General features: G+C 50.7%; 2 protein-coding genes across 3 annotated transcripts; one reads left to right on the plus strand and one right to left on the minus strand.

The window, feature by feature from the left end:
* Positions 1 to 363: 363 nt before the first annotated feature.
* Positions 364 to 4711, minus strand: DEFB124 (defensin beta 124). The gene is made up of 2 exons (NM_001113714.1): positions 4533 to 4711; positions 364 to 722 (listed from the first exon to the last, which is right to left on the minus strand). The coding sequence occupies exons 1-2, from the start codon at positions 4588 to 4590 to the stop codon at positions 568 to 570; spliced, it is 213 nt and encodes a 70-aa protein (NP_001107186.1). The 5' UTR covers positions 4591 to 4711; the 3' UTR covers positions 364 to 567.
* A 1332-nt stretch (positions 4712 to 6043) lies between these two features.
* REM1 (RRAD and GEM like GTPase 1) lies at positions 6044 to 14907 on the plus strand. Of its 2 annotated transcripts, none has more exons than XM_038571910.1 (5): positions 6044 to 6152; positions 7168 to 7542; positions 8601 to 8683; positions 12588 to 12789; positions 14039 to 14907. In XM_038571910.1, the coding sequence occupies exons 2-5, from the start codon at positions 7203 to 7205 to the stop codon at positions 14308 to 14310; spliced, it is 897 nt and encodes a 298-aa protein (XP_038427838.1). In that variant the 5' UTR covers positions 6044 to 6152; positions 7168 to 7202; the 3' UTR covers positions 14311 to 14907. The 2 variants fall into 2 exon arrangements, with proteins under 2 accessions (XP_038427838.1, XP_038427839.1); XM_038571911.1 differs by having other exon boundaries at positions 6142 to 6273.
* Positions 14908 to 15516: the final 609 nt, after the last annotated feature.

Consider the following 15516-nt stretch of genomic DNA (forward strand, 5'->3'; position numbering starts at 1 on the left):
GTGTATGAAAACTGCTTTCATAAAATCCTGTGGTCTTTTCTACCTGGTGGGCCTTGAAACGCTAAAATGGGAGGTAAAGGAACATAAGAGAAATCTTTTCGCTCTGAAGGGCCTGCCTTTCAAGATGACAAAGTACATTAACTCTACCATTATTAATCCTTACTATATTGAACTCATTATTATTATTAACTCACACGGTTACTATTAACTGTAACTCTCTTTTTGCATTCCTTCTGTGGAGTCCAAATCTCCTGATGTTATAATGTATCCCCATTTATGGATGAGAAGACCCAGAATGTTTATGGAGGTAATTTTTTTCAGAGTTGGACTGACCAAAAGAAATAGGAACTGGCAGGCCTGGAAGCATTTACAAAGGTCTTTAATACCCACTCTCTCCCTGGGCACCTCACCTCCCTCCACCAACCATCCCTGCATCCCTCCCATACCAGGACCTTGTCCACCCCCACTTCCCCAGCATGAGGGTGGCAGGGTGGTGAGCAGGCAGCAAGAGGAGACAGCCAGCAGCAGGTGTTTCTTGGAGAGTAAGTGTGCCAGCCCCAGAGCCAGCTACACATATTCAGGCTTGGAGGACAGAGGCCTGCTTCCATAGGGGAGACAGCACAGAGAGGCATCTGGGCACATGTGTAGGTAGGTTTCTTGCCTCGTACAGTAAGTCCGGCAGGCCCCTTGGCCCTTCCAGCACCGCTTAAATTCACTTCTCCCTATGCAGAGGAAGACCATAGGTCACAGAGCAGCCCATGGGTTGTTGCAAGTTAGACCACTGTTCCCAGGTTTTTTCCCTTGTAGATCAAGGGCTAGGCCATAGGTCACAGATGAGACCACTGACCACAGTACCTAATGTAGGCCACAGTACCCACATTAGATCACAAGTCACCGGTTAGCTCTCTGGTCTTTTGTTAGCTCTCTGATCATTACACTGGGTGACTGGTCATACAACAGCCTACAGCGCATAACTTAGGCCACAGGACATGAACTCTGATTACAAGCCAAGGGTTAGACCAGATGTAACAGACTATACCCCCAGTCACAGATGAGACAACTAGTTACAAATGAGCCCACAGATTTCAGTCCAGGTTAGCCCACAGATTCCAGGTTATACCACTGATTACAAGTTAAAAACTAATTTCCTTCCTTCCTTCCTTTCTTTCTTTCTTTCTTTCTTTCTTTCTTTCTTTCTTTCTTTCTTTCTTTCTTTCTTCTTTCTTTCTTTCTTTCTCCTTTCTTTTTTTTTTTTTTTTTTTTTTAGATTTTATTTATTTATTTAGAGAGTAAGCAAGTGGGAGGAAGGCCAGAGGTAGATGGAGAGAGAATCTAAAGCAGACTCCATGCTGACCACAGAGCCGACATGGGGATCAATCTCACGACCCTGAGATCATGACCTGAGCCAAAATCAACAGTTGGACCCTTAACCAACTGAGACACCCAGCTGCTCCTAGAAATAATATCTTGTCCAGATTAACCCAACCCCCCGCCCAGGTACACTCTAAGCACTTTTCATCACAACACTATACAATTATAGTCGATCTTATTATGATCCCCATGATACAAGGTAAGGAAACTGAGGCACAGAAAGGTTAGCAAACTTGCCCAAGATTACAGAGTCATTAAGGAGCAGAGCCAAGATTCAAACCCAGGTAATTGGGTTCTAGAGTCCACACTCATAACCATGTCATAAACTGCCTCCCCAACTCAGGGATCTGTTTAATGTTAGTGGAGGAATTTCTAGCCATAGGCCATAGGAAAGGTAGGGCTCTGGAGGAACAGATCCTGTACCCCTTCTATAGGTCTTCGGTCACAGCATGCAGATTCTCCTTCGTTTATTCATTCAGCAAACATGAGACATTGGTGAACAAGATGGGCCATGGTCCATGCCCTCAAGGAGCTTCCAGAAAGAAAGGCAGTTGAAACTCTAGCAAATAAATACAACAGTAGAGTTGTGGTAACGCCCCGGAAGGAAACCATCAGGATGTGGTGATAGCCAATTAGGGCAAGTCTGCAAATACGCAAAGAGAGGCTCACTCACTCAGGCAGGCCTGTCTGTTACAGCAATATTTCTAGATATGACCAGATGGGCAGAGAGTAGCTCTGAAGAACTGTGGCTGAGTGGGAAGTGGAGGGGAAAGGCTTCCCTTCCTCTCCCTGGATTAAAAGAGATACCATGGCGGTGCATAGGTGGCCCCATCAACTGGGCGTCTGACTCTTGATTGGCTCAGTCCTGATCCCTGAGTTGGGCTCTGGCCTTAGTGGGAAGTCCCCTTAGGGTTCTCTCCCTCCCTCTGCCTTCCCCACCCTGCGTTCTCTTGCTCTCTCTCTCTAAAATAAATAAAAATAAATAAATGCCTTGTTTTTTTTAAATATTTTATTTATTCATGAGAGACACAGAGAGAGAGGCAGAGACACAGGCAGAGGGAGAAGCAGGCTCCATGCAGGGAGCCTGGTGCGGACTCGATCCTGGAATTCCAGGATCACACCCTGAACCGAAGGCAGACGCTCAACCACTGAGCCATCCAGGCGTCCCACATAAAAAATTCTTTAAAGAGAGAGGGAGAGGGATGCCTGGGTGGCTCAGCGGTTTAGCACCGCCTTCAGCCCAGGACCTGATCCTAAAGGCCCAGGATAGAGTCCCACATGGGGTCCCTGCGAGGAGCCTGCTTCTCCCTCTGCCTGTGTCTCTGCCTCTCTCTCAGTCTGTGTCTCTCATGAATAAATAAATAAATCTTAAAAAAAAAAAATGAGAGAGAGAGGGAGAGAGATCCCATGGAACTCTCACAAGGGGCCGACCCATAGGTGTTATTCCACCTTGTCACCCAGCCAGCCTTCCATCCTGCCAAGGGAGAGAATCTTAGGAGATAGACCTGGCCTCAAAACCTCTACAAGGCAAAGGATCCACAGCCTGAAGAAGGTGTGTGTATAGAGGTTGACGGCATGGTTTGAACCCAGCTCAGACCAGCATGCAGATTCATCTAAATCCCAGCTCTGCAGATTCATCCAAATCCCAGCTGTGCCATTTCCCAGCTGAGGGATCTTGGCCTCAGATTCCTCATCTGTATAACTCCCTTTCAGAGGACAGTTATACTGGCTTGAATCATTTTAGCACAGTGCCTGGCACAAACTAAATGCTCAATAAACAGAAAGTGAGATTATTGGAATGACAGCATAGAGGGTGGAACAAGCAGAGCCAAACCTCTCATTTTATAGATCATTTAAGGAAGCGACTTATCCAACTTTTCCTAGCCAGTAAGTGGTGGGTTCTGGAACTAGAACTCAAGACCCTGACTCCCAGGTGAGGGCAGTTCCAGTAACTACTCTTAATGCATCATCACATTTTGACCTTCCAATGAGCCTGAGACCAGAGTTGCTATTTTCTCCTATATGAATGCATCCCCCACCACTCTTATGTCTTTGACTTCATGTTGCTCCACTTCTCTCCTGGTATACCCCTATTCCAGCCATACTGGCCTCCTCACTGCTCCTCAGACACATCTGTCATCTGTCTGCTTCCTGCTGCCTGTAAAGATCGTCTTAATATTCTCACTGGAGTTAGATCTCTGCTCAAATCGACCTTATACAAAATGGTTAAGATATCTGAGATTGACTTCATAACCAGACTGGTTTGGGGAGTCTGGGTGGCTCAGTTAGTTAAGTGTCTGCCTTCAGCTCAGGTTGTGATCCCAGTGTCCTGGGGTCCAACTCCGTGTCCCCCCAGTGGGAAGACTGCCCCTCTTTTTTTCCCCTTGCCTCTCCCTCTGCTTGTGCTTGCTTGCTCTCTCTCTCTCTGTGTCAAATAAATAAAGAAAATCTTAAAAAAAAAAAAAAAAAGGACTGATTCAAGTTGACAATTGTTGAGGTTAGGTGACGGGTACATGAGGGCTTTTAATATTATTTTTTAATTTATGTTTGGTATTTTCTAAAATAAAAGATCTCTTTTAAAAACTTACATCATTACATTATTCTCTGCAGAATTTACATTTTTCTACAATAAACTTTAAAAACTCACCTTGTTCTTTATCCTCTCTACTTTCATGTAAATTTCAAGTTTTTCAAAATAAAAAGTTAAAAAACAACTTATACAGGGCCTCCCCCAACCATCCCCATCAGCTCCCATCCACCCTCCCCCACATACACACACCACACTAACACCTTCTCCTGCTTCTCTTCTTCTGAGCACTTACCCTGACATATTATGTGTTTATCTGGTTTTATTCTGTCTGAAATATCAGCACCGTGAAAGCAAGGACCTTGTTTTCTTTCCCAGCTGGAACCCCAACAGTTGTAATAGGGCTGGCACACAGTAAATATTTTTGAAATAAATATTCGTTGAGTGAATCCCAATTTTAAAGATTAAGAAACCAAGGTGCAGACTGATTTAGGAGCAGTACCTCTGGTGCTCAGCAAGTCAGTGGTGGGACCAGAACACAAAAACTGGTCTAGGCCTCCTCTGTCCCCCAGAAGCTGAGAGGCTATTCCTCATTTCTACACATACACATGCATACGTACACACAAGTGGTTACCTGGCTGCATATGACCCAGGGCCAGGAGAGCCACAATGAGCAGAAGCAGCTGTGTCATGGCCACAGGGCTTCTGGGGAGAACACCGAAGAAGCCAGATATACTGAGCTGCCTGTGGCACAGCCTTTATCAAGCTGCAGATGGAGGCAGGAGTGTGGCCAACCGGAGACCTGAGTGGGAGGCTGAGGCTCTGTGATCCCAAGGATGTAGCTGGATCTCAGCCAGCAATGTGGGGAACTGCTCAGCCATACAGCAATTGAGCTGCAGATCCAAAGCTGGAAGTGAAGCTAAGTTGCCTCACTCCTAGATGATATACATCATGACATCAGCCACAGCCCGCCTTGTGAGTAGGAAAGGGTTGCCCAGAGGGTCAAACCACAGAAGGAAGCCAGGTGTGAGGGGATTCAGTGTCGGTCCAGAGCCCTGCGGGGGCTGAGCTCAGCTACAGGCCACTGTGGGAGTTGAGTTGCTCTGGGCTGGACACCTGGACCCCCTCAGCCATGACAATGAGCCCCACTCACAGGTACAGCTTGGTCTGCATGAACCCACATACATACCTGCCCCAGTCTCTCATGATCTCAAAGGAAGCACCCTGCTCAAAGACCCTGGATCCCTGCCCTTTGGATGGCCAAAATCACAGTTCTCTACAGTCAACTCCCCCTCCAAGTGCCTAGGAAGTTTGTTTTTGTTTCTGTTTTTGTTTTAAGCCTTGGGCAGTGATGGAAAGGGACAGTTGGCTGAGAAGCAGAATCCTGAGTCCCAGGCCCAGCTAAGCCCCAGTGTAATCATCCTTTTAGTGTTGTGTCTGGATTAATTGAGCTAATAATCCAGGAAACGTGCTCAAATCATACCAGCCACAGCCCAAATACCCAGTGAATATTTATCAGAGAGGGAACAGCCATTCTTCCAGGCACAGGAACCACTGCCCCTCCTCCCACATAAAGAGTGCTTAACCTAGAATTTGGTGACTGAATGAATGGGATGCCAAAGTCGGATAGTCAGAAGTCTTTAGTGCAGACTTCCTAGGGTCCCTCGTCCCCTGTAGCTACCTCCCAAATTAATTTCCCCCCTTCCCCATCCAGAGCAGAGTGTCTCCAAATGGGGTCCATGAACCCTGCACGATTACTTAGGCACTTGTTTAAAATGCAGATTCTGAAGCCCTCTCCCAGATCGCCTGAATCCGCTTCCCTTGGAGGTGGGACCTGGGAATCAACGTTCCAGCAGCTCCCTAGGTGGTTTCTGCTAGGGCTAAAGTTGGTGCGCCCTGTGCCGGCGAGGACGCAGAGGGGATCCAGACGCAGGAACTCCGAGGTCCCATCTTTCCTCTCGCGGGTCCCGCACCCCGCCACCGCCACCACCACCCCAGATGAAGGCCTCGCGACAGTGGGTCAACCGAGCTGTGCGGAAAGTCTGTGGGCGGCGGAGGCGTCGGGGCGGGGACCCCGGGGCTGCCCTGACGGGGCGGGGCGGGACGGGACGGGGCGGGGTCGCGGCTCCTCCCCCGGCCCGGGCGGCGGGGCGGGGCGGGACTGGCCCGAGGGGCTGCGCGCCGAGGCGGTGGTGCAGCCTGGAGCACCCGGCAGCTGCGGCGGCCGGGGACCCTGGACCCCTCCCCACGCGAGGTAAAGGCCCGTGCAGCCCGCCGCCAACTTCGTTAAGTTGGAGCGGAGTTCGCCAGGCGCCTGCATGGGGGGCTCTGCGGCGCAGGCCGGAGCGAGGGAGGCCTCGAACCCGCGCCCCGGGGTGAGGGTCCTCCGACCTGGGGCCTGGTGGGTTGGATAGCCTCGGACAAAGAACCCTCCCGGGATCGGGGACGCACACTCAGGACCCGGGGCGGGGGAAGCTCGGCCGACTCCGGGAATGGCACATGCGCCCCCAGGCCCTATAGGTCCCTTCCCCGCCCCCCGCCAGGACTCTGTCCTGTCACCAAAACTGGGGCCCCACTGCCTCGAAACCCCCGCCCCCCAACAGCCGCCGGAGGCCGTCGCGCCAGCCTCTCCTGAATTTTTCACGTAGGGGGCGGGCCGGACACGCCGTTCCCATGGCACCGGGGCGCTCGGGTTACAGCCCAGGGAACCCCCAGACTCCCCTCGCCCTCCGGCATACCAGCCCACGCAGTCCTGCCTCTTACCCAGCCTTCGGGAGCTGGGGCAGCGGAAGCGAACCCCCCAGGGGCCCTCAACCCTCCAACCCCGATCTGAAGCTCTGGGAAGAGAAGTGTGGGGAAGGGGAGCACCGGGGCAATTCAGGAGGCTTTCAGAACGTGGGTCCCATGATTCAAATGGGAGGGGCACGTCTGTGTACAGGGGTGTGCGCGTGCTTGTATGGACATCCCACCCGCTGCTGCCCCTCTGCCTGTCCCTGTCTGTGTGTCCTGGCGTATTGGGTTATTATCCTCGAGGTATAGGAACTGACCTCTGGGTGTGCTCACAGCTTGTGTACTCACCCCTCCCAGCCTGACCTGGGTTTACTCTGGCCCTGAAGCCAGGGAGCCCCCACCCCAAGATGCTGAGCCGCCTCCTCCTGTCATTTGAACAAGAGAAGGTGTGGGAGGAAGTCCTCTCAGAAGCTCACTGAACCCTGCAGAAGGGGCTTATAGGGCCTGGCTCACTGCCCATTCTGGCTTCTTGCTTACAGAAGGAAGGAAGGAGCAAAGCCCCACCCACCCAAGGATGACACTAAACACCCAGCAAGAAGCAAAGACTCCCCTGCGTAGGCGAGCCAGCACTCCACTGCCCCTGTCCCCCCGGGGCTACCAGCCTGGCCTCCTGTGTACAGCACCTATCACAAAATCCCAGCATCCCCGGCTGGGCCAGTCAGCCTCCCTCAATCCTCCCACTCGGCAACCTTCACCTGCCCCCAATGGTTGGTCCTCTGAATCCAGTGACTCTGAAGGCTCCTGGGAGGCCCTCTACCGCGTGGTACTGCTTGGAGATCCCGGCGTAGGGAAGACCAGCCTGGCCAGCCTCTTTGCAGGGAAGCAAGAGCGGGACCTCCATGAACAGCTGGGAGGTAGGGACCCTGTGGGCTGGGCTGGAATGTGGCCAAAGGAATGAAAGCCCTGTCATCAGGGGCACAAGGCTGCCAAGAAGAGTTGTGCAGCTCACACACTGCTCAATTCTAAAGGGCGTCATTCACATAGACTATGAAGTGAATGACACTCCCCACCCAGAATGGTGCAGGACACAGCCCACACAATGGTCTACAGGAGGGAAATTCCTTGAATAGTGAGAATTTTGCCAATTTCTCATGGATGAGAGGTGTATGATTAATTTCCATGTCATCAAGGAAGCAATTCTGAGTTCCATGAGTCTCAAATGGAAAGAAACAGTAGGCTTCCACCCCACTCCAGCCCCAACTTCCCCTGACTCTCAGATCCTCCTAGCTCCACAGACAACCATCCATGGCCACCCACAACCTGCAGCAAAACTAAGATCTTGCCCAAAATAGAGACTCCCTAGGTTCCCTTATTCCCAAGAGATGCAGTCAACTGCCAAGAGGGTTGGGGGTAGGGAGGCAGGTTGAGGGGAGACAGGGACAGAACAGAGGAAATGAAGATGGGTCCCTATAGGACCAGCGGAGAAGACACAGGATGAGTGGAGAGGGAGGTTGGTTAAAAGCAAAGAGAAAATGAGGACACTCTGGCCAGGCCCCTTCTCTAACCTTGACCCCTCTGAGTGTGAGAACTCTATATGAGAGGTGGGCATATATGCACCTGTAGCTGTGACAGATGAGGAGACTGAGGCCTAAAGAGGGTAATATGACCTGCCTGAAGCATACGCTATGCCAGGGACAGCCCAGCTTTAACCCTACCACCCCACACTCATCAATCAACCAAACTAGCAAAAGGTTTCTCAGAACCTACTATGTGCCAGGTGTTATACTGGCAGCTGGGGAGACATGGGCTTCCCATGGAGCTTCTTGACCTGTCAGGAGAGACAAATATCAAACAAGTGTGCTGAGCGCTCCAGCACACTGGAGGGGTCTATGACCAGAAAGGGAACTGGGGGGCCATGCCCTCCGCACACCTGCCCCTCCTCCCTGAGATCTGGCTCTTCCCTCGCTTGCAGAAGATGTGTACGAGAGGACCCTCACGGTGGATGGAGAGGATACCACACTGGTGGTCATGGACACCTGGGAGCCTGAGAAACGGGTATGGCACAGCAAGCAGGACTTGGGGGGAGGGGTGCTGACCCTAGGACCAGACCCCTGTCCCCTCCTAGGACATGACACAGCATGGAAATGGCAGAGTCCAGCCTCAGCAGCACCCAAAGCCCATAGCTCCCAAGCAGCCTTTGCAACCAAAGACAGAAGAACCTCATGACCCCAAGTCCTTTTCTCACTCTGCTGATCCCCTCTGCAGCCATCCCAGGATGTGCTTCTCCCCCTGCAAACCTCCATCTCGTCCTCAGCACCCTCATCCCACCTACCTGCCCCACACACTGTGCAGAGGAAGGAGCATTGCACTTAGCACCAAAATCCCTGAGCATAACCACCCCCCTTCTATTTCTTACCAGTTTCGTGGCTTTGTGCTACTGACTCTATCCATTCTGCGCTGAATTCAGTGTTCTCACCTGATAAATGGGTCAATCATTCCTGCCTTCTTTACCAGCTGTTTTTTTTTTTTTTTTTTAAGTTCTTATGCAATTTCACAGCAGTGAGCACAGTTTGGAGCATGAAACAATGCTGAACATAGATGAAGAAATGTAAATAATGATCACGTTTATTACTCATAACTTGGTAGCTAGTAAAGGAGGAGACCAAAGGATGTCCTTCCCTACCTCATTCCAGAGCAGGAAAAAAGCATCAGACAGGGATATGCCCCTGTTGTGCTTTTCTTACCTTGAGGGGTTTTTTTTCTTGCTATACAGATAATACATGCTTATTGTAGAATTTTGAAGAAATACCACCAGAGAGAAGGATGTAAAAAACTCACCTGGGAGCCTATCTCAGTCAGGGGTAGGCCCCGCCCCTAACATGCAGGGAGACCCCACCCAGAGGGTAGGGTAGGAGGACACTGTCAGGTGATTGGCAAGAACACTGACAACCCCAGTGATAGGCGGAAAGGCTAGGGATGAAGAAGCTAAAGTGGCCAATTACTTTCCACAAGGATAAAAGGACAGCTAGGTCCAAATGAGCATGATGATGATGATGATGGTCCTCCTAGCAGCAGCTGGCATTTATGGAGTACCCTCTTGCCAAATGTCAGCCCCTGTGCTAAGCACTGGATATATATTATGATGTTCACTCAAAACAAATACTATAGGTGAGTATTCTGATTCCCGTTCTACTGATAAGGAAATCAAAGCTCAGAGAACTTCAGTGATGTGTCCAAAGTTTTCAGAGAGCAAGTGGAATTCAAATCCAGATCTATAAGCCCCTGAGCCTGTAGTCTTATGCACTAGGACTGTCCCTCTCCATCCCTACAAGGAATAGCACCTTCTGAGCCTTCAGATGGAGTTTTACCCCTTCACTCATTCATTCACTAAGAAACACTAGCTGGGTATGGATCACAGGCCAGGACACTGAAGACCCAGCAGTGAGTAGGATAGACATGTCCCCCGGCCTCACAGAGTTTACAGGCTGGTGAGGGTGGGGCCATTTTCTGAATGCAATTGAAAACTCTATGGGGCGGAGTCCAGCAAACTGAGAAAAGTGATCAGCCTGGGAATCCTTCTTGGGAGACAGGGGAAGAAGAGTACTGGAACTGAAATTCTGTGCCCAGCTGGCTGTATAGCCTTGAGAAAAGAAAGAGAAAGAGAAAAGAGAAAAGAAGAGAAAGTTTTCTCTTCTCCTCTGGCCTTTGGTTTTCCTACAAGTAAAATGGGGAAACTGAACCAGCTTCCCTGGCTGATGATGGTGGAAGCAGTTTCCAAAGAGGGTCCACACAGTAGCTGGAATAAGCATCCATCCTTTCAATAGATGGTACCCTTTGACATCAGAGAGGCAAAATCTGCCAGAACCAGGTAGGTCTTTGGCTCATGCGGTAGTGCCCTAGCTCCCACACTAATAATCACTAGGGTGATTGTCACACTCACCTAGAGAACATAAAAAATGAAATTCTCTGGGGCACCCAAGTGGCTCAGTCATTTAAGCCCCGGACTCTTGATTTCAGCTCAGGTCATGATCTCATGGGTCATGAGGTGAAGCCCCGCATGGGAGTGCACACTCACTGGGGAGTCTGCTTGAGAATCTTTCTCTCCCTCTCCCACAGTCCCTCCACCCCTATTCAGGCACTCGATATCTCTCTCTCTCTCTCATAAATAAATAAATAAATATAAATAAATAAATAAATAAATAAATAAATAAATAATCGTTTTTAAAAACCTAAATTCTCAGATCTCATCCCAGACCTAATGAATAAGAACCTACAAAAATGGGGTCCTGCCACCTATATTTTTAATCATACCCCCAAGGAGTCTTACCCACCAATCCATGTTCCAGCTGGCTTCTGTGATCCTAACGTGTAGCAAATCCTTCATAAACATTTGTGCAATGAATGAATGCTCAAGACCCATACTTTCATTCTACAGATGGGGAAACTGAGACCCAGAGGGAGGAAGGAACCTGTCCAGAGTAAGGTTAGAACTCACATCCATCTGATTCAGCCCATGGTTATTTGGCCTGGGAAAAGATCAGTATGGCTGTTGAGAACTTAATCCCTTTGACAGTGTGTTGACTATCAATCCGATGCTTTCCTATTCATCTATATTATTAGGTTATCAGAAAATTCTTCTGGTTTCTTCCCCCCTCAAAAACAATGCCCCCACCACACTAAGTATTTCCTACCCCTGGCCTACTCTCTTCTCCTGCTTATCCTCTCTTACTCCACTCACCGGTCCACTCTTAAGCCCTCTCCACACTCTGCCAGGTTGAGTTCTTCTGACCACCTCCCCTCCAGCCACTTGCTCTTGCCTCTTAATGGAACTTATCACAGGGAATTCTAACTCTCTATTTCCATAGCATCTCTTCCAGACCATGAGCTTTTGGAGATAGGAACTGTGTCTTACTAAAAACACTTAGAAAGTTGTTACCCAGATGGCCCAGTACTGACCCTGACAAAAGATCACCACCCAAGATGGCATATCAAAATTGCTCCAGTTTTTCCCTTCCTTGTCAAACAACTTGCAACGACTCTGCTTCTTAAAGTGTCCCTGCCTCTCCCACCTCTTCCCTTACACTCCACATTTGCTCCTTCACTTCTCCAACACTGGCCCCAAAAATGTTTCCCCTTGAACTCAGCCTCCCTTCTCACTTCTTTTGTCTTTTTTTTTAAGATTTTATTTATTTATTCATGACAGACACAGAGAGAGAGGGAGAGGCAGAGACACAGACGGAGAAGCAGGCTCCATGCAGGGAGCCCAATGTGGGACTCCATCCCGGGTCTCCAGGATCACACCCCAGGCTGAAGGTGGCGCTAAACCACTGGGCCACCGGGGCTGCCCTTCTTTGGTCTTTTTTAAAGATTTTGTTTATTTCTTTAGAGAGTATAAATGGAGGGAGGGGCAGAAGGAAAGGGAGAGAGAATCTCAAGCAGACTCCACACTGAGTGCGGAGTCCAATATGTGGCTTGATCACATAACCCCGAGACCATGTCCTGAACCTAAAATAACAGACACTTAACCGACTGAGCCATTCAGGCCCCACTTTTGTCTCCTAACTAGACTGCAGAAGGCCAAAAGAATTGCCTAGCAAGACTAAGCTGTCCTCAGGAGCCAGACAGAAGAGCTGAATGAACCCTCCTTAGGGAGGGGGAACCAAAGAAATATTTTGTCTCCAGTGCCCTGCCTACAGAAGGAATCAATGAATGAGAAAATGTAGTAAGGTGTTATGAGCCCAACTTTTCACAAAGAGAAACCGAGGCGCAGAGAGGATTGGTGGTTTTCCCAAGGCGACACAGAGAATAATGGCAGAATTTGTCTCCCAAACCTGTCCAAGTAGAAGCCTCAGCCCCACCACACCCATCAGACCATCCCAACCCCTCCTTTCTCAGACAGGGCCCTCTGGCCAAGAGGTAGGTACCCTTGGAGAATGGGCCTGTGGTCACTCTGTTGCAGGATGAAAGCTGGAGCCAGGATTCGTGCCTGCAGGTGGGCAGCGCCTATGTCATTGTGTACTCCATCGCGGACAGAGGCAGTTTCGAGAGTGCCTCTGAGCTCCGCATTCAGCTGCGGCGCACACATCAGGCAGACCACGTGCCCATCATCCTGGTGGGCAACAAGGCCGACCTGGCACGCTGCCGGGAAGTTTCCGTGGAAGGTGAGCCCTCTACTCCCCCCTCTTCCACTTCCTCTCAGCCTGCTGACACTGCTCCTTCTCCAGTGCTCTCCATCTCAGGGGCTGTCACCCCACCCCCGATCCCTGTCCCCATCCTGCATCTATTTGCCTAAGCCTGAAAGCTAGAAACTATTCTTGCTTCCTCTCCCACTCCCCCAAACCAGTCCCCAGATCCTGTCAGGTCCACCTCCCATAACCCCATGTTCCCTTCCCCCTATGCCCACCACTTCTGCCCTATCCAGGTATCTCCACCTTAGCATGGGCCCCCGTACTTCTCTCTCCCCATTCAATCAGTTCTCCTCGCCAGCTACCAGAGTTTTCCAAAACCAGATCTGACCTTGTCATTACTTTGCTTAGAAATTCCCCATGGCTCTCCCATGCCCTCAGTCAGAGACACTTTATCCACCAGGCATGACAGGCCCTGTGCCTACAAGCTTTCCAAGGGTTTACATCTGGGATCTGAAACAATTATTAGTTCCAAAACACAGTGAGAAAATTGCACATTAAAATTTCACAAAGCTTTAGTCATCTACAAAACACAATATGGTGGCAGCTGAGAACTGCAAATCAAAACGTTTGGTTATATGTGATTTGTATTTAAAGTGGAATGGGGAATATTTGGATACGTTTGATAATATGTGGGATCCATAAAGACCTCAAAATGACCCTTCTCGCAGGGCAAAAATCTAAAAAAAAATATGAAAACTGAGAGCCAGAGAGGGTAAGCCAGTTCCACCAGCCACTAGGGACTAGAACCGAGGCCCCCGTCTCCCAGCCCAGTGGCTTCCTGAAGATAGAAGACCATTTGCTTTCTGAGCAGACATCTCCAAATTCCCCAACATAATCCCCGGGGGAGATTTTGTTAAAACGCTGGTTCCCAGACCTCATCCCACCCTAGTGAATCAGTCTTTCCTGGTGGGCTCGGGAATCAGCATTTTAACAAGCCCCGCCCCGGATAATCCTGATACACAGCGCAGACCCCTTACCTGGCGTGCAAGACCCTTCCTAGCCTCTCTGTCTTTCCAGCCTCCTTCTGCTACCAGTTACCAGTCACTGCCCTGGGGACTAACTCCTCAGAGCCAGGTCTCATGCCTGGCGCCCAGGGCAAGGTAGGACCAAAAGAAAAAGTGCTTGGCCTGGGACTCAACACCCTTCTTCCCACCTTTATGTTCCCCTCTACCTGGCGCACCCGGCCCCGCCCCGCCCCGCCCCGCCCCGCCCCGCCCCGCAGAGGGCCGCGCCTGCGCAGTGGTGTTCGACTGCAAGTTCATCGAGACGTCGGCCGCGCTGCAGCACAACGTGGCGGAGCTCTTCGAGGGCGTGGTGCGCCAACTGCGCCTGCGCCGCCGGGACAGCGCGGCCCCGGAGCCCTCGGTGCCCCGGCGGCGGGCGAGCCTCGGCCAGCGGGCCCGCCGCTTCCTGGCCCGCCTGACGGCCCGCAGCGCCCGCCGCCGGGCGCTCAAGGCCCGCTCCAAGTCCTGCCACAACCTGGCCGTGCTCTGAGGCCGCCGCCGCCCTAGGGGTGACGGAACACTGGGCTGCATTCCGAGCTCCCGATGCCACCGAGGGGCCACGCCGGCGTCGCCCGGAGTCTGCGCAGTGGGCTGTGCCTGCCGGCTGCCCCGGGGCCGGGAGCATCTTTGGGGCCGCAGCTTCAAGGACCTCACCGCCTCGGGAAGCAGTGGACAGACCATGGGGCCGAAGCCTCAAGCTGGACGCAGAGTAGGGATTTTTATGCGGTGCGAGCCTTTTTGTAAAAATCTTCCCTGTCCCTGGGCTCTGGCCAACTCCCCACAATAAACCAGACCAGAGGGGTATCCAGTCTGAATGCCCAGATCTCGTCTTTTGGGCTCTTCCAGCATCTCCACCTCCCACTCTCCCGTCTACACTGGCCACAGTCTGGGTTAGCCTGTCACCTGGTTCAAGTTAAGTCAGTAAAATCACGGGACCCTTCTCTCAACCACTGGGCATGGCCCCTGACGCCGGTCTTTGAGGGAGACCCAGTGGTGCACAGACAACCACATTCAGTGTGATGACCTCCTATTTTCTCATAAACCCGTTGTTTAGATTATAGATTAATAAAATCCTATCTGGAAGGAATCTCAGCATTCATCCTCACAATATTATAGCTCTTGTTTGTTAAGAGCTGTGTTTTAAACTGTCCCAACTAGTAATTAATCTTCACAAACCCTGTTTACTAATTAGAAAAACAGAGGCGGGATCCCTGGGTGGCGCAGCGGTTTGGCGCCTGCCTTTGGCCCAGGGCGCGATCCTGGAGACCCGGGATCGAATCCCACGTCGGGCTCCCGGTGCATGGAGCCTGCTTCTCCCTCTGCCTGTGTCTCTGCCTCTCTCTCTCTCTGTGACTATCATAAATAAATAAAAATTTAAAAAAAATTAAAAAAAAAAAAAAGAAAAACAGAGGCACAGGACAAAGGTTCATACTCGAGATCACATAGCTGCTATAAGTGAAGTTTTCAGGATTCCAACCCAGGCTTGTCAGGCTAGAGTCTGTGCCCTATCCACAATACTCTTGGAGAATGTGACAAAAAGCTATAGAGTCCCAGGGAAATGGACTTTCAAGCACAAGTTTGCTTACAATTTAAAGTGGAGGGGATGCTTGCCTCCGTGAAATTCAATCCATTAATCCCCAAGATGGACACCTATTCAGTCCAACTCATTCATTTTTCTGAATGTGGAACCTGAAGC

The sequence above is a fragment of the Canis lupus genome, chromosome 24 (assembly GCF_011100685.1).
Source record: "Canis lupus familiaris isolate Mischka breed German Shepherd chromosome 24, alternate assembly UU_Cfam_GSD_1.0, whole genome shotgun sequence".
In the NCBI taxonomy this organism is placed as follows: domain Eukaryota; kingdom Metazoa; phylum Chordata; class Mammalia; order Carnivora; family Canidae; genus Canis; species Canis lupus.

What these genes read in the sequence shown, in the direction of transcription:
- DEFB124 (NM_001113714.1), bottom strand. Translation starts at nt 4,590, where the DNA reads ATGACACAGCTGCTTCTGCTCATTGTGGCTCTCCTGGCCCTGGGTCAT. An exon ending in CCTGGGTCATATGCAGCCAG is followed by an intron (nt 723 to 4,532) that starts GTAACCACTTGT and finishes TCCTCTGCATAG; the next exon opens with GGAGAAGTGAATTTAAGCGG.
- REM1 (XM_038571910.1), top strand. Translation starts at nt 7,203, where the DNA reads ATGACACTAAACACCCAGCAAGAAGCAAAGACTCCCCTGCGTAGGCGA. An exon ending in CCTCCATGAACAGCTGGGAG is followed by an intron (nt 7,543 to 8,600) that starts GTAGGGACCCTG and finishes CCTCGCTTGCAG; the next exon opens with AAGATGTGTACGAGAGGACC. An exon ending in CCTGGGAGCCTGAGAAACGG is followed by an intron (nt 8,684 to 12,587) that starts GTATGGCACAGC and finishes ACTCTGTTGCAG; the next exon opens with GATGAAAGCTGGAGCCAGGA.